Source organism: Herpailurus yagouaroundi, unplaced genomic scaffold (genome assembly GCF_014898765.1).
Source record: "Herpailurus yagouaroundi ecotype Mexico unplaced genomic scaffold, PumYag 206, whole genome shotgun sequence".
Classification (NCBI taxonomy): domain Eukaryota; kingdom Metazoa; phylum Chordata; class Mammalia; order Carnivora; family Felidae; genus Herpailurus; species Herpailurus yagouaroundi.
This window is the reverse complement of record NW_024412437.1, coordinates 5,336,876-5,354,944: the sequence shown is the minus strand read 5'-3', so window position 1 is coordinate 5,354,944 and position 18,069 is coordinate 5,336,876. Positions and strand designations below refer to the sequence as shown.

Sequence of the window (18,069 nt, the reverse complement as noted above, 5' to 3'; positions counted from 1 at the left end):
CAAAATTAAATTCTGTACTAAAAGAACATTTTTAAACTTGATATTAAAATGGGGACATTTAAAAATTAATATTGATAATTATGTAAATGGTATAATTTTAAAAGTAACATTGTTCTCCCTTTATAGGTGCAGAAAGTTCTACTGGATTTAGACATGCAGGCTATCAAAGATAACCAAGCTAAAAAGTTAAGTGGTGGTCAGAAAAGAAAACTGTCTTTAGGAATTGCTGTTCTTGGAAACCCAAAGGTAGATAAGTATTAATGTATTGTACACAAATATAATGTATTGCATGTTTATATATAACATGTGTAAAGTGTCAGCATACATGAAATATTATACATTATTATACGTATAATTATAGTAATAAGGTTGTGAAACCAGAGTCATAAAGATAAAACATATTTACTACCGCGGTTACTTGTAGGAAGGGGAATGGAAAGGATGGACTATATGCAACGTTTTGTGTTTTTTAAAAAAGATCCGTAGAGGGGTGCCTGGGTGGCTCAGTGGGTTAAGCATCCAACTTCAGCTCAGGTCATAATCTCACCGTCCGTGGATTTGAGCCCCGCATTGGGCTCTGTGCTGACAGTTCAGAGCCTATAGTCTGCTTCGGGTTCTGTATCGTCTTCTCTCTCTGCCCCTCCCCTGCTCACGCTGTATCTGTCTCTCTCTCAAAAATAAATAAATGTTAAAAAGAAAAAACTAGAAAATACGGCCAAAAAAATGACATTGATTAAATTTCACTGGTGGCTATATAACAGTATTGTTCTAATACTCTTTATAGTTTTCTATATGTTTATAACAGTTCATAATAAAAATTTAAAAGTAGAATAAAACCAAAGGAATTGTTCAGTTTTTCACTGTCCTGCTGATTTTATTTTTGTATATGTCTGTTCTTGTGCTGTTCTCTGTCCTGTAGAAATACAGTGCTTTGCACAGCTTTGCAAGCTGCAGCCGGGAGCCCCATTGGTCCCCACTATCCTGCCACATTTCCCCTTGCTGCTCTATAGCTTGGGAATGACTCTGGGTTCTGGTTTTATGTTAATTTATCTTTCTCCCAACCCCTCACCAATATTTTGTTTTTTAGTTTATTTATCTCGTTGTTATTACACTTACGTCTTGTATCTTACTGATACTAGTTTTTTATATTGAAACAAGGAAAATACTCACTTGCCAAACTAATAATGTAAAAATTTATGCTAACTCATATATGAATGAAAAACCCAGATCTAATATACTTCTGATTGGAAATAATAATTTGAAATGGGAAAGCTTCTCAATGTCCACATAAATTTATATATTTTAGTTTTTCTGAGGATTCTCTGCCATTCCCCACTCTTTGTCGTACAGATACTATTGCTAGATGAACCAACAGCTGGAATGGATCCCTGTTCTCGTCATATTGTTTGGAATCTCCTGAAATACAGAAAATTTAATCGGGTGACAGTGTTTAGTACCCATTTCATGGATGAAGCTGACATTCTTGCTGGTGAGATTTTTACTTTATTTTTGTAGGATAAGGTCATGGGGCCAAAATAGGAGATGGACACAGAGATACAGAATCCTGAGGAATAAATAAAGAAGCTGTGTGTTTTAAACTTTTTAAGAATTACATATTTTTATGCTGGAGAGTCCTGCAGATCATCTGAGGTTCAGTAATTTGCTAGAAGAACTAATGGGACTCAGCATATAGTTATACTTATGAGTTATCACCCCAAAACTTACAGGATACAGAACAAAATCAGCAAAGTGAAAATGCACATGGGACAAGGAGGAAGCCAGACACAAGCTTCCAAAAATCCTTTCCCGTTTCCCGGTGGAGTCACACAGAATATGCTTAATTTCTCTAGCAATGAGTTGTTAACAATTGATGTGAAATGTTGTCTACTAGGAAAGCTCATTAGAGACTCAGTGCCCAAGGTTTCTACCGGGTGCTGGTCATAGAGACCCCCTCCAAAATTCCAGTCTCCCAGAAGGAAGCAGACTGTCCAGCACAGTCTACATTGTAGATTTATTTTTTCACTATTATCTTTGTTTTTTAAAAAATGTTAAAAAACGATCCAACATAGTGACATTTTGTTTTTGTGGTTTTTACATTTGATTGTAAAGGAATTATGAACACACTTGCAATAGTAAGCCTCTTAGGAAGAGTCTGAGGTGTTTGGAGCAGTTTGAGGAAAGAGTCAGAACTGCCCGGATACAGTTTCTGGCTTTGTCACCTACTGGCTCTGTGAAACATGAACAAACTATGTATTTTCTCACTGCCTCAGTGTTCTCATTTGAAAACCAGGTAATGATAATCTGGTACCTTTCTAATAAGGTTGTTGTGATTATTTAATGATACTTAATGATCTTATTGGTGTCTCATGGTAATTCACAAAATATAAATGCCAATTATTAATGCTGTTACCGACTTAAAATTGAAATGCAGATTTCTGTTTGCAGACAGGAAAGCTGTCATATCACAAGGAATGTTGAAATGTGTTGGTTCTTCGATTTTTCTCAAAAGTAAATGGGGGATTGGCTACCGCCTAAGGTATCATTTATTCTTTATTGACTGTTTTCTATAATATTCTTGATCTACTGTTAATTTATTTCAGGTTTGCCATACTATTAGTACTTTAGCCATTTTTTATGGCACTAGCTTTACTTAAAGCATTCAGAATTTACTTTTGGTTGTTTACTGAGTAATTATTTAGAAAAATTACGATTTTTGGTTTTTTCTAGCATGTACATAGACAGATATTGTGCCACAGAATCTCTTTCATCCCTGGTTAAACAACATATACCTGGAGCTACTTTATTACAACAGAATGATCAACAACTTGTGTATAGCTTGCCTTTTAAGGACATGGACAAATTTGCAGGTATTACTTTCAGTTTCCTGGTTGTTGAACCAGGATCTTGCGTTGGGAACTGATTTTCTTGATTTACTTTGTTGTATACTTTTCTGTTTAACAATATTTACATGTTCCCAGGTAACTGAAGTTAATATACCATTTCTGCTTTACTTTGCTTTTGAAAATGAGAAACTACAAGCTAACATGGGATGTTTTTTCATTCTTTGGTTTTTTTTGAACAAACATCATGCGAGAAACTGTAACTAATATGTTAAGTAAATGTATTTGCTTTGTTGTCAAGAAACAGATCACTCCATTTGCTTAGAGGCAAATGATGTAATTTGGGAATATGTAATTATGTAATTATACACAAACATACATGATTGTTTATATGTGTTCTCAAGTCCTTTTCCAGTTTTATGATTCCATAATGAATTACATGATAATATGGTAAACCCTTGAATTATTTTGATTGTGGCATTATTTTTCCGCTTTATAATGAGGAACTCCAAACTCAATTTCCTTTATCTGTTTAGGATCTCTTAGTAACTAAAAGGATGTTACTGATGCAGATATGTTGTGCAGAATTCCCAAAACATTTACCTCATTTAGACAGAAATTTTCTGTATTAGTTTAGTTTTCTATATTATATTAACTAGAATAAAGTACATATTGCCGACTTAATGTACCCTGCCTATCATTCTGCCTGTGAAATATTTCTTAGGTTTCATTTATAATATGATAAATATCTACTAGATATATCTCTATATAAACAAACATTCCTTGGGGTCCTTAGCAATTTTTAACAACGTTAATGGAGTTCTGAGACCAAAAAGTTTGAGAACCACTATGCTAGTAAATTTAGTCATATCCCATTTTAAAAGGGATATCCTTTTAGGATATTTTAGAATAATTCATGATGATATGCTTAACTTCATAACGTTCTTTCTTTTTTTTTTTTTTTTAGGTTTATTTTCTGCTCTAGACACTCACTCAAATTTGGGTGTTATTTCTTATGGTGTCTCCATGACAACTTTGGAAGATGTGTTCTTAAAGCTAGAAGTTGAAGCAGAAATTGACCAAGCAGGTAGAAACAAAACTATAACAAAAAATTTTTGGCAGTGAACCAGGCAGATGGTGAACAAGACAAATAATCATATAAGCATGTGAAATATGTATTTGGGGGAAGAAAGAGTAGATAAATAAGGTACATAAATAAGTAACAGATATTTACTGATAGTAATCAGAGTTATGAAAGAAATAATTGGGTGGTCTTGGGAGGCAGGTAGCTTAGATCGTATCTTCAGGGAGGACTGTGTCGAGATGATAAACTAAGACTTGGATGGCGAGAAAAACCCAAGTACATTTTATTGCAGAGCTTTCCAGGTAAAGGGAACCGCTACCACAGACTGTTAAGGAATGAGTTGGATGATTTTGATGACAGAGGAAAGGCCACTGTGGATGGAGTTTAGAGAGCCAAGCAGATTATAGGGGAGGGCCAGGGGCCAGATCATGTTTAGTCTTTGAATCTTTGAATATCTGGAAAAGAAATTGGTTTGTTTCCTTAGTGTGCTGTGAAGCTATCGAGAGTTTTAAAGCAAAGGAGTGCTTTAAACATCTGGTTTGCATATTTAAAAATGCATTTTAAGTTATAAATGATGAGTAGAAGCAGGAGGACCAGTTAGGAAACCGTTGTCTTCGTTGAAGTAGGATGGTCATGAAAACAGGGAAGCGCGGATAGACGTGGGTCACATTCGTGGTGCTGGTGAGGTCTTGCTGATGGGCTAAGTGTCAGGTGTTGGGGAGAGGGAGGGATCAAGAATAATTGCTAAGCTGTTTGACACCTGGGAATGGAATTGCCATTTCCTGAGAGTGGGGGAGGAGCAGGTTTGTAGAAAGGAGGGGGAGGAGCAGGTTTGTAGAAAGGAGGAATTTCGGCCTGGATTTTGGTTATATTATTAGACATCCAAGTGGAGGTGTAGAGCGGGCAGTTGGATTAACACATTTGGAGCTGAGTGAAGATGCTGGGGCTAAAGATGTAAATTCTGGAGTTAGAAGTAGATAGTGCCATAGGTTTTGCTGAAGTCACCCCGGGAGAGAGTGCAAACAAAAAGTGGAAGGGGGGGCCCTGAGGTTGGGCAGTGAAGGGCCAAAAAGAGCTGATGAAGAAGGACCCATCCTTGCTCTTTCTCTCTTCACAAAAGGAGACGTTAAAGCCCAGACAAAAATCACAAGGAAGTGATCACTTATTTGTTGATTGCTGTGAAGAATAAGATGAGAACAGAAAAGATGGTTTTGGTAACAGAGAAGACAGTGAAGGATTTGATAGTATGGAAGCCAGTGGTGACCTTGACTGTGCCATTTCAGTGGTGGTAAAAGTCAAAGCTGGTTCTTTGCAGTTTAGGGTGAGGGTGTGAATTGAGGAAACTTTCTTACAATTGAAAATTAGCAAGGTGGTTGTGGTGGTAGGTCGGGAGGGTGAAGGAAACGGGATGTTTCTCTTACATGTGGAGAAAGGAGAAAAGGCAGGTTTATGATGGGGACATGATATCAGATTGTAGCCAGAGAGAAAAAGTTCACATAGAAGTTTTAGATCTTATGTAGTTGGGGAAAGAACAAGGTCTCAAATTTGGGCCTGCGTCCAGTTTGTTGAAATTGAGTAGAGATAAAGCTATGGGAATAGAAGAAATAGAGGAAGTCAGTGATCAGAATATAGAATGCATTATCAGTGAGTATGTTTGTAATACCTTGGATAATGGAAGAGAATTAGATGGAGAAGACACTTATACCTGTGGGGCTAAATACTTTGAGGTATAGGAGGTAGTGGGTAGAAATGTTTGGGTAGTGGTAATAGAGATGAGAAGGCTGTATGCTGTGTAGGTGTTATTTAGCCTTATTCTGTAGCACTTTTAAGTCCATCATGCAGAATAAATTTACTTCTAATATCGACTTGCATTCAGTTTGGCCAATTTTAATGGTTTTATTTTTTAAAAGGTTAAAAATGCCAAATTCTGGGGGTGCCTGGGTGGTTCAGTTGGTTAAGTGTCCAACTCTTGGTTTAGGCTCAGGCATGATCTTTTGGCTTTGTGGGTTTGAGCCCCTACATCGGGCTCTGTACTGGTAGTGGGGAGCCTGCTTGGAATTCTCTCTCTCCCTGTCTCTGCCCCTCCCCCGCTCACACTAGGTCTCTCTCTCAAATAAACTTTTAATTAATTTATTTGTTTTCATTTTTAAAGTTTATTTATTTTGAGAGAGAGAGCGTACAAGCGGGGGAGGGCCAGAGAGAGAGGGAGAGAGAGAGAATCCCAAGATTCTCTGACAGCACAGAGCCCTATGTGGGGCTTGAAGTCGCGAACGATGAGACCCTGACCTGAGCTGAAACCAAGAGTCGGACGCTTAACTGATTGAGCCACCCAGGGGCCCCTATTTTTATTATTATTTTTTTAATGTTTATTTATGTTTGAGAGACAGAGCACAAGTGGGAGAGGGGCAGAGAGAGAGGGAGATACAGAATCTGAAGCAGGTTTCAGGCTCTGAGCTGTCAGCAAGAACCTGATGTGGGGCTGGAAACCACAAACTGTGAGATCATGACCTGAGCCAAAGTCAGATGCTCAACCAACCGAACCTTCCAGGCACCCCAAGATAAATAAACAAACTTAAAAAATATACGTATCAAATTCTAGGGGTGCCTGGGTGGCTCAGTTGCTTGATTGTCCAACTTCAGCTTAGGTCCTGATCTCACGGTTCATGAATTTGAGCCCTGTGTCAGACTCTGCTGACAGCTCAGAGCCTGGAGCCTGCTTCAGATTCTCTTTCTCTCTCTGTCTATTCTTCCCCTGCTTGTGCACTCTCTCAAAAGGAAATAAATAAACAGAAATTTTTTTTTTTAAATACATGTATCAAATTCTGTAGAAGGTAAATTGGTGCTTGCTGAATACCACAATTGTGATGTACAATATTTTAGCCCCAATTTTTAGTTTGATTTAGTCCATTGTATCAGTGAAAGAGAGGGATTAAACTGGGTTATCTTACTAAGCTATTCATCTAAACTGTTGAGTTGCTAAGGTCCCAGGATAACCAGGCTTGGTTCAATATTACTTTATGCATTATTCCATTCCACTCTTAAAATTTTTAATGTTTACTCATTTTTCATTTTTTAACATAAATCAAATAAATCCTTCCTTGTGGTTCTCATAATACTGAAACCAATTTTCACATCTTCATTTTTTATTTTTTGAAAATTGCATCACTTATATTTTTCCTGTTCTCGATTATTTTTGTCTGTGTTTTGTCTCATGGAATCAGTTATATAGTATGTCTCTTTTGTGTCTGGCCTCTTTTACCTAAATTATGTTTGTAGGGTTTAAACTATTGTAGGTATATAATAGTTTATTCAGTTTCATTGTTTTTAGACTATTCTATTACAAGAATATTTCACAACCTATGTATTCATTCTCCTGTTGATAGACATTTGGGTTTTTCCCAGTTTATGACTATTCTGGATAGGTTGCTAGCTAAGAATATTCTTTTTTTTTTTTTTTTTTTTTTTGGTTTATTTATTTTGAGAGAGAGTGTGTACATGTGCATACCACATGCAGGCAGGGGAGGGGCAGAGAGAGAGAGAAAGGGAGAGAGAGAATCCCAGGCAGGCTCCACACTGTCAGCGTGGAGTCTGATGCGGGGCTTGAACTCACAAACCATGAGATCATGACCTGAGCTAGGATCAAGAGGTGGATGCTTAATTGACTGAGCCACCCAGGTGCCCTGGTAAGAATATTCTTGTACATGTGTTTTGGTGGACCTTTGTACATATCCTTGTTGCATTTCTACCTAGTAGAGAATTTTCTGGGTCATAGTTTATGTGTGTTCAGCTTTTTTTTTTTTTATTACGTTTCTTTATTTTTGAGAGGCAGAGAGAGACAGAGCATGAATGGGGGAGGGGCAGAGAGCGATGGAGACATGGAATCCGAAGCAGGCTCCAGGCTCTGAGCTGTCAGCCCAGAGCCTGATGCAAGGCTCAAACCCACGAATGGTGAGATCATGACCTGAGCCGAAGTCGGACGCTTAACCGACTGAGCCACCCAGGCACCCTGCCCCGCCCCGTGTGTGTTCAGTTTTAATATTGCCAAAGTATATGAGAGTTCCGTTTGTCTACATAACCACCAGATGTGTGCTTCTTTAAAATTTACATGTCTCTGAAAGATTTTCATCCTTTTAAGGAATATACCATAATTTTCTGGCTTTCTGTTTTGTTTTGGCAAATAGATTATAGTGTATTTACTCAGCAGCCACCAGAGGAGGAAGTGGATTCAAAATCTTTTGACGAAATGGAGCAGAGCTTACTTATTCTTTCCGAAGCGAAGGCTTCTCTAGTGAGCACCAGGAGCCTTTGGAAACAGCAGGTGTACACGGTAGCAAAGTTTCATTTGCTTACTTTGAAACGGGAAAGCAAATCAGCGAGATCAGTGTAAGTGCCATCACTTTTCTGCCTGATGAGTTGTTTTTTTAAGGATGCAAATTCCATTTGTCGTCTTCATTCTCTAAATGTAGATGTAGGTAAATCTATGTAGCTTCAAAGATTAAGACTGTAACTTCACAATGTCTGAGAAAAGAATCATGCATTTAGTAATTTGTTTGAATACCATTAGAGCTTTTACCCTTTTTTTTTTTTTTAATTTTTTTTTCAACGTTTATTTATTTCTGGGACAGAGAGAGACAGAGCATGAACGGGGGAGGGGCAGAGAGAGAGGGAGACACAGAATCGGAAACAGTCTCCAGGCTCTGAGCCATCAGCCCAGAGCCCGACGCGGGGCTCGAACTCACGGACCGCGAGATCGTGACCTGGCTGAAGTCGGACGCTTAACCGACTGCGCCACCCAGGTTCCCCTACCCTTTTTTTAAATTAGCATTTTTGGCTCATCTAAATAATGAGGGACTGACATAATATTCTCTAATTGTGTAAATTTTGAATTGTTGTCACTGTATTTAAGTTTTATTTTGCAATTACATTTTTCACAATTGTTCTGTGTCTGTTACTATTATTTATAGCCGCTTTTTATAAACAACAGAAAGAGTAACTTTTATCTCTGTTTATGGGATGAAGAAACAAATATAAAGAAGGCTTTATAGCTTGTAGAACTGTGATCAAAACTTTTCAATTTTGCTTCACCTCTCTCAGGTTCCCATGGGTGCTAGACTTTCAATTATTGGGACATAAATTCAACACTTTTGTAGAATACACACCTATCTTGTTAGATCCGAAACAGCAGTAGAAGTATAATAAGCAAGAATAGAGTGTTGTTATGTGCTTGAGATATGGTGAATTCATTTGCTTTCTTGACCTGATTTATTCAGTATCAAAGAAACGTCAGTCAAGTGTTTCATTTATTCCAGCCTCAGCGTTACTGAAAGAAAAATACTTATTTAAATCAGCATGTTTCAGTTTATTTCACTGAACACTACCCACCTAAAATACTCCCTGAAAAACAGTAAAAGTCTTAGTTCAGACTGCCATAACAAAATAATATAGACTAGGTCGCTTCAACAACAGAAATTTATTTTGTCATGGTTTTAGAATGTGGAAATCAGATTGGGATACCAAACTGGCCCTGAGGGCACTCTTCCTGGTTTGCAGAGATGACCCGTTATCTTGCTCTGGGCTCACATGACTTTCTTTGTTAAGCACAGGAGACAGAGCAAGCTCTCTGCTTTCTTCCTACAAGGGCACTAACCCTATTTTGAGGGCCTTAGGCCCATGACCTCATCTAATGCTCATTACCTCCCAATGCCTTATCTCGTAAGACCATCATGTTGGGAGTTAGAGAGTTGGGAGTTAGGAATTTCGGGGGAGGGTGACACAAACATTCAATTCCTAACAAATATGCATTTGACCATCTGTTCATTTAGGAAATACTGTGTCTTATATTCCCCCCCTTAAAGAGTTATTTATTAGCATATGAAAATGCTGGTATATGAAAAGAGCATATGAAACGAGGGTCCATGGTAAAGAATTGCTTCAGCTTTAGAGTTTCCAAATGCTGTTTCATCCTGATTTTTTTTTTAACTTAAAATACCTATTAAATATTATAGAACTAGGATTCAGCGCAGTATGTTTTTGGAAATGCTGATTTAAGTATACTTACAACAATTTAAGAATGATTTTTTTTTTTTTAATGTTTATTTTTGAGAGAGAGAGAGAGATGGAGCTTGAGCAAGGGAGGGGCAGAGAAAGAGGGAGACACAGAATCTGAAGTAGGCTCCAGGCTGAGCTGTCAGCACAGAGCCCAACGTGGGGCTTGAACTCATGAACTGCAAGATCATCGCCTGAGCTGAAGTTGGACTCTTAACTGACTGAGCCACCCAAGCACCCCAAAGGATGATTTTTTTAAAAAAATTACAGGTTTTCTAACGTACCTGGGTGGCTCAGTTGGTTAAGTGTCTGACTCCTGATTTCTGCTCAGGTCACCATCTCACAGCTCTGTAAGTTTGAGTCCCACACTGGGCTTTGTGCTGACAGTGTGAGGAGCGTGCTTGGGATTCTCTCTCCCTCTATGTCTGCTCCTCCCCTGCTTGCTCTCTCTGTCTTAGAAATAAATAAACATTAAAACAATAGGGCTTCTGAAAATTATAAACTGCTAAAATGTGATAGTTTAAGCAGTCTCTGCCCACTTGCTGTGACACCTATCACATATAATGTAGCAACATTTTGCAGGATAAGACAGAAGGATATCTGTTTTCCACATAGAAGGTCATTCTGAATAGGGTATAGAATTATGTACTTGACCAATAGCAAATAATGATCCTTATAACTGTATGGAGTATATCTTGTTTTGCCTGTAGAGGAACGGTGGGAGTTAATGTGGTATAGACGACATTTCAAAGATGGCAGTCATTCAAAGTTTCACTGTATTTTTGTTTCCTTCCCTGTATCTAAAATATTTCTGTATCGGGGCGCCTGGGTGGCTCAGTCGGTTGACCTGACTTCAGCTCAGGTCATGATCTCACAGTTCTTGAGTTCAAGCCCCGCGTCTGGCTCTGTGCTGACAGCTCAGAGCCTGGAGCCTGCTTCAGATTCTGTGTCTCCCTCTCTCTCTGCCCCTCCCCACTCATGCTCTGTCTCTCTCTGTCTCTGAAAAATGAATAAACCTTAAAAAAAAATAAAAAAAAAAATAAAAAAAAAATAAATATTTTTGTATCATGTTTTCTAAAACATGTGGAGGGTAAATAGTTCAGATGTAGGGCAGGAGCTGTGATAGTCCCTTCAAGACAACAGAGATGTAATTGTGGCATAATGTTGGGTTCTTAAAAGTTAGAAGCACAAGTTTACATACCCTAGAAAAATTTCAGGATGGCTACGATGTTAGTTTTATAAGTTTTAATTTTGTCATTGAATATTGGCTTTCCATCCAGTATTGTCATGAGATCGTTTTGGAGAGTAGAATTCTCCTGAGTGCTATTTCTTTCAAGTTTTTTCTTTAATTTTCTTTTTTTTTTTTTTTTAACATGAGTACTTTTAACTGTCATTTGAAGGAAGAGTTTTTTAAAATAGATTTCTATATTAATGTGCCCTGTGCTTGTTTTGTCTTTGTGCCTTTCAGGTTGCTTCTGCTTTTAATTTTTTTTGCAGTTCAGATTTTTATGTTTTTGGTGCATCGCTCTTTTAAAAATGCTGTGGTTCCCATCAAACTTGTTCCAGACCTATATTTCCTAAAACCTGGAGATAAACCTCATAAATACAAAACAGCTCTGCTTCTTCAAAATTCTACTGGTGAGAGTGTGTGAAGGTCTGTGAATGTGTGTTGGCTGGGGCCTGGGGTGGTGGGATATAGGTCAGAGATTGGGATTTTAGCAATAGATGTAAGGTAAAGGCATGGCCTGTCTTAAAACTGAACTAAAAGAAAAAAATCACTGATGCTGAGTAATACATTACAGAAGTGAAATTTTGGTTTAAATGTAGATTACGGTTTTTAAAACTAACCTTGTACTGTTTATGATAGTAAAATTTCATTTTTTAATGGTAGCTGCATATTCTCGAGCAGTGTGTTTCCTATCATAGTTTATGACCAGCAAAATAAACTTCAGGAATTGAAACATCCTTTTTAGAAAGAGTTAACATTTATGCAGTTCTATATCTGAATAGAAATGTTTAAGCAGTTTTTCAAGGACTATCTGAAAAATCAGTTAGAATTAAGAAAAATTGCCTTAGATACAAATATTTATAATCAAATATATTAAATTGGTTGTGAGTATTTTTGGATTTGCTGATTATTCTTAATTACCTAGTTGTCAAATATGAAAAAACTAAAGAACCATGGCCTTGAGCAAGGCTCAATTCTGCTTTTTCAAAATGTTAAAACCTAGTACAAAATTTCATTCCTACATGATCAGTTGTTCCTACAAAATCTCCCATCTGCATGGGTCGTTTTTAGTCCCAAGCTTCTTGAAGAGTAAATCAAGGTTAGCTAACTGGCAGCTTGACAGCAGAATAGGAGGCAGCTTTATTTGCTTATCTTGCTGAAATATGTGAGAAAGTTGCATTTGATGCGATCATTTACATAACTCACAAACTCTTTGGGGTTTAATATTTTCCAACACTTCACCTATATTCTAGTATCTCTCCTTTCTGATTCACTATTAATGGAAGAGCTTTGACCGTGTTAAGATAATCATCATAGTTAGGGATGATTATGAATTACTATTAAAATCATCACTTTTAAAATGTGGCTCTCTTTTTATTATGTAATCTTTATTCCTTTGGAGGAAGAATGACAGAAAACTACTCTTGAATAGAAAATGTGATGTTACTTCTTTCATTAGAAGTTTTGTTTTGATTTTAATCTACATTTCATGATGTTAAAGTATAGTACTGCATGGAGCCTTATACTCTGATACACATTTTTTGTGTGTTTGGGAAATTGTGTATTTCAAATTTTTCTGCCTTGTGTTCATTCTCGATCTATAGAAATTCTAGTATTTTCAAAGTTTTGTCCCTTTTGTTATTTTCTAGTATTTCTAGAGTTGCATACATATGTACCCTATATTTTCCTAGGCTTTGTTGGTCCTAAACAAAGCCATGTTTCCTTTAGGAATCACCGGTGTCTGTGTCTATATTGGCTTGTATCCATGCTCCTTGTGAAGCTTTTTGTATCACAGGTGATACAGTTCCTTCAGTTATAATGTAGCTCTCTTCTCAAGAGTATAGAGCCACAGAGGCAAACTGGAGATGAGAGGTCATTTAAGGCACTAGATAAAGCGTAAATGTTGTATCTTAAAAAGCTCCAATGAAAGCACTAAGAGCACCATTTTCTCTGACACTCAAGTTTGGTGCTGAGTCTGATCCACCTGCCATACTGTTTTCAGTTACTGATAGTGTTTTCCTTTGTTTGGTTTTGATTTCCCTCAAAGCCTCATTTGTCCTTTCTGGCTTTTGTGAAGATGTAGAGGAAACTGTTTCCATTCATCAGACCTGTTGGTGTAGATTTAAACCTCAGACAGGATTCACAGTCTTTCCCTTGGCTCCAGGCAATTTAAAGAATATAGATGGAGACCTGATTATGTGTTTTAATATTTTAAGACAGTTAAGGCATGTAAGACATGTATAAGGTGTGTCAGCTCAGAGCAGACAGAAATCCTCTAAAGAGTGATCTTACCTTACTCCATACCCTGCCTGTCTCTATCTTTCTGAGCCCAGTAGGTTATCTTGTTACATAAGATTGCCAGATAGATTTTAATTCTCAAAACGTAACCACATTTCATGTATTCTAGATACATTTTCAACGTTAATAGTAGCAGCTTCAGCTAAAATTTGTGCAGTTGCTGTGTGCCAGGTTCTGTTTTTAAGGCCTGTGTATATTGGTTTGGATTTGAATCCGGGCTGACTGGCTCCAGAGCCATTGTTCTTAATCATGCTTTATCTAATGAAGATAATTTTTTTTTCAAAAAAGCTCTTTCCAATGTTATTAAAAGTCTGTGTCTGTTTCTCATTTAAACTGATTCTTTGTTATTTGCTTATTTTCTAACACCAGACTCTGATATCAGCGATGTTATTAGCTTTTTCACAAACCAGAACATAATGGTGACAATGTTTAATGACAGTGACTATGTGTCCGCTGCTCCCCATAGTGCAGCTTTAAATGTGATGTATTCAGAACAGGTAAGAGGAATGTGTGTGAATGAATACCTATTTGAAAGTTATAAAACATTAAGATATTTTCTCTAAAATTAATCATTTGCTTGGGGTGCCTGGGTGGCTCAGTCAGTTAAGTGTCCGACTTCAGCTCAGGTCATGATCTCACAGTTAACGAGTTCAAGCCCCATATTGGGCTCTGTGCTGACTGCTCAGAGCCTGGAGCCTGCTTCGGATTCTGTGTCTCCCTCTCTCTCTGCCCCTTCCCCACTCATACTCTGTCTCTTTCTCAAAAATAAATAAAACATTAAGAAAATTTTTTTTTAAATTAATCATTTGGTGGCTTGACCTCATTAGTTAGAAATTAGAATTTACTTTTGGAAATAGCTAGCTGTGTTTATCATGTGTTTTATGACCTGCTGAATGACCAATTTATAAAACTACAAGTAATTTAATTTGTTTAAAGCATCAAAATATTTATAGATTCCAAGCCAGGTTATCTTTATCTCTCTGTCTTTATTGAATATGATTTCTATAATTTGTTGGATCAACTTTAGTTAGTGAGGATTAGCTTAGTCTGTGAGAAAAGCTTGGTAGCAATATGTTTCATATAAAGTATGTCATAACTCTCTTTTTTTTAAATTTTAGGACTATGTTTTTACAGCTGTTTTCAACAGTACTATGGTTTGTTCTTTACCTGTATTGATGAATATTATTAGTAATTATTATCTTTACCATTTAAATGTGACTGAAAGCATCCAGGTTTGGAATACTCCATTCTTTCAAGTAAGCAAACTTAAAAAATTTGTGTGTGCGTGTGTGCGTGTGTGCGTGTGTGTGTGTGTGTGTGTGTGTGTGTGTGTGTGTAGTAAAAGCCAAGTGTTAATACAAATGAAATCTGTAGATGTTCATCATATGACAGTTCTTAGTCTTATTGAAACTTGGGGATGGTTTACATCTGGGTTTAGGACTGCCCAGTATTGGTTTGCTTCAGGCAAGGAAATTCTGTCTTGGTACTGATATTTTGTAAAGCATACATATTTTTTGTATTCATCGTTGAAGAAAAATTAAGATAATTTACAAATGAACATTGTTCATCTAAAATCTCCTCCTGGGGTACTGAAAGAACCTTGAGAAGCCATCCATACAGTCATTTTCCCTCTGGATAGGACTGTTGGGTTATGAAAGTGAAAATTAACTTAAGTTTTCAGAAGAATAGTCAACATTGTTCTCTCGCCATTATGTTTTATTTTTCACATATTGAAAAATAAATGGACAAATACCTTTCTGTAATGCTTTCTGTAATGGCAGGTTTTTTTGTTTTTTTTTTTTTTTTTTTGCTTTCTATTGCTATACTTTTTTAAAGTAGCTTTATTGAGATATACTTCATATACTATGAATTAACTCATTTAAGTGTACAATTAAGTGGTTTTTATTATGTTCATAGAGTTCTGCACCCATCACCATGCCAGTTCTAGGTTTTATCTTCCTCCCGGCCCCCCAGGAAACCCTTGTTCCTGTTAGTTAATCACCCCCGGTCCCCCCCCCCCCCCCGCCCATCCCTACTCCCAGCCAGCCACTAATCTACCTTGTGTTTCTGTGGCTGTATAATCTACACCTAAAACTTGTTTAGTTTGCTGTAATGTTTTGCCGTCTTGAAATCGAGATCACATTGAAGGTGAGTACTCTTCTTGGTATAGTTTTACTTAAACATCAGATTTGCATTTTTAGAAGATCACTGGCACCAGGGTGGAGAGCAGTTTCTCTGGGGTGAATGGTGGTGGCAAAAGGAAGGAAACTTAGATTTGATCAGAGATTGTTTTACTAAATAGTTCAGGTGAGAGGAGATGATGAGTGACTGAGTTAATGCAGTGGCTTAACAATAGCGATAGAATCAAAAAGATGTTAAAAGATCTGTCAAACTTCATCATTGTTGCGTTTGTGAGGTGAGGAAAAGAAGAGTCGTGTGTCTTTCGGTTTTGGGTAATGTGGTGCATGGTGGTACTGTTCACCAGTTTTGAGAATACAGGCAGGAGAGAGTTTGGTTTTGTTTGGTGAACGGAGACGCCCATTTCAGTCTTGAGCGTACGGAGTTATTGGTGATCCTGTGGCATTTGCCTGATGGGACATGTAGGAGGCATCTGGATGAATTAACCTGGAGAAATTTCTGGACCGGAAATAAATATTGGGAGTCACCAGTACATAGGTGATACTGAAATCACCAATTATGGATCATCCTCCGTGATTTTCTTTAATGTGAAATATTCCAGACCTGCAGAAAATAGGCATGTATCTACTACTCAAATGTTCCAAATGTTAATGCCTTGTTACACTTTTTTTAATTTAATAAAATTTTAAAGATACAATTGAAACTTCCAGTGTGCTCCTCCCTAATCTTGTTTCCTTCTCTTCTCCATGAAGTAACCACAGTTCAAAATTTATAATTCCCGTGTATGTTTTTATGATGTTACTACATTGGTATGTATCCATGACTATTAAAAAAGATCTTGCAACTTATATTTTTCATCAAACACGGACATATAACCATACTGTTTTTTAAAACCAGAAGGAAAGAACTGAGACTTTTAAAAGCTCAGTTCATAGACAATAGTCTTGCTAGTGTTCCACATTTTTTCCCTTCCTTTGTCAGATTCTGTGTGATTGAATACAAGTATATTCTTACTAATCTCCACTTACTGTACCATCTAGTTTATATATTTATTGGTTCCGTCTGGGTCTTCCACTATAAATTACCATAGTTTGGGACAAATTCTACAATGTCATATGACATGAATGAAAGAATTGGCTTTATTGCTAAAAACTGAGAAGGCCAGTGTTGACAAGATGCCTTCCGTTTCCACATCGTCCTGTAGGGAGGTGTGCCAGGGCCGGGGTGACTATTAGACGTAGTGTGGGTTCTCTCCTAGTGCAGAGGACCTTCCCTGTCCCACAGGTGTATCTTTCACAGAATACGGGTAAGAAAATGGCCTTGTGGAGGGCAGGGTGATATAGTAACTTGGTTCTGGGTGACTTACATTTGGGGCCCCAGCTGTTTACGTAGGTTGTCCGGAGAAGTTTGCCTTCCGTACTTGGCTCTTAGCTAGGAAGCATCGCGGCCTGTGGGAATTCTAGTCCTCCCTGCTGGGGAGAAGAAACTCCTGTTTCCAGGAGGCTGAGCTGGTTCCAAAGTACAGCTTTTTCCAACGGAAGAGGGCCCCGAGATCCCAGATGGCTCAGTCCTCACAACCAGTGAGTGCATCAGAAATCATTCTGGCGTGGTCCTGTTCATTGCATAGGACTGCTGGTGGACATGTAAACTGCTCTTTCATGCACATTATGATTTTTAATTAAATGGGGAAGCTTAATTTAAATGCTGCATTATTCCCTGTTACAGATAAGAAAATGGAAGTACCATAATTTGCTCAGGATTCTATAGCTGCTTCCTAAGTAGCAAAGTTGGTCCTATAAGTCACTGCCTGTTAATAACTGCCACTCATTCCCTCACATAGGCTATGCCTAGGGTAGATATCCTAGTGTGTTTCTTCAGAGGTTTTGATAGTCTTTTAGAAAGTACTAAGATGATGTGAAGTAACTCTCACTTTCATTTCTTGTTCTGTGGTTGTCTTTCAGGAAATTACAGACATCGTTTTTAAAATCGAGCTGTATTTCCAAGCAGCTTTGCTTGGAATCATTGTGACTGCAATGCCACCTTACTTTGCCATGGAAAATGCAGAGAATCATAAGGTAATGATTGAGTTAAAATTACAGGTACAGTTTGTTAATAAGAAATCTCATATAAGAAAAATAACCTATTTTGCATGAGTGCAAGACCTCGTATTTCAGGAATAAGTAGATGGAGCGTCAACATATTTGCTACAGTGATAGTAATAACAATCATTTATTACTTGAGTCCTTGTCACATGCTTCAAAAGTTACATCCGTTAATCCTTGCAACATTGTGATGTAAGTTTTATGTGTACTGGCCTTTTGTAAGTCAGGAAGTGATGGGAGTCATGTGCCATGTTCCGTGTTGCCTCATCTCCTCTTAGTAGTGGGTCCTTATGTTCTTATTAGCTCACTAAACGCCCTCTCCCCCCTTAACCT

General features: G+C 37.5%; 1 protein-coding gene across 2 annotated transcripts in view; it reads left to right on the top strand.

Annotated features, from left to right (window-relative positions):
* The window catches only part of ABCA5 (ATP binding cassette subfamily A member 5), a 61,884-nt gene that overhangs the window by 23,933 nt on the left and 19,882 nt on the right, over positions 1–18,069 (top strand). For both annotated transcript variants that reach the window (XM_040452226.1, XM_040452224.1), the window contains exons 13-22: positions 127–246; positions 1,351–1,489; positions 2,446–2,536; positions 2,728–2,867; positions 3,808–3,927; positions 8,106–8,307; positions 11,438–11,607; positions 13,865–13,992; positions 14,614–14,751; positions 17,596–17,709. In XM_040452226.1, the coding sequence (XP_040308160.1) occupies positions 127–246; positions 1,351–1,489; positions 2,446–2,536; positions 2,728–2,867; positions 3,808–3,927; positions 8,106–8,307; positions 11,438–11,607; positions 13,865–13,992; positions 14,614–14,751; positions 17,596–17,709 (1,362 nt within the window). The remainder of the gene's footprint in view (positions 1–126; positions 247–1,350; positions 1,490–2,445; positions 2,537–2,727; positions 2,868–3,807; positions 3,928–8,105; positions 8,308–11,437; positions 11,608–13,864; positions 13,993–14,613; positions 14,752–17,595; positions 17,710–18,069) is intronic.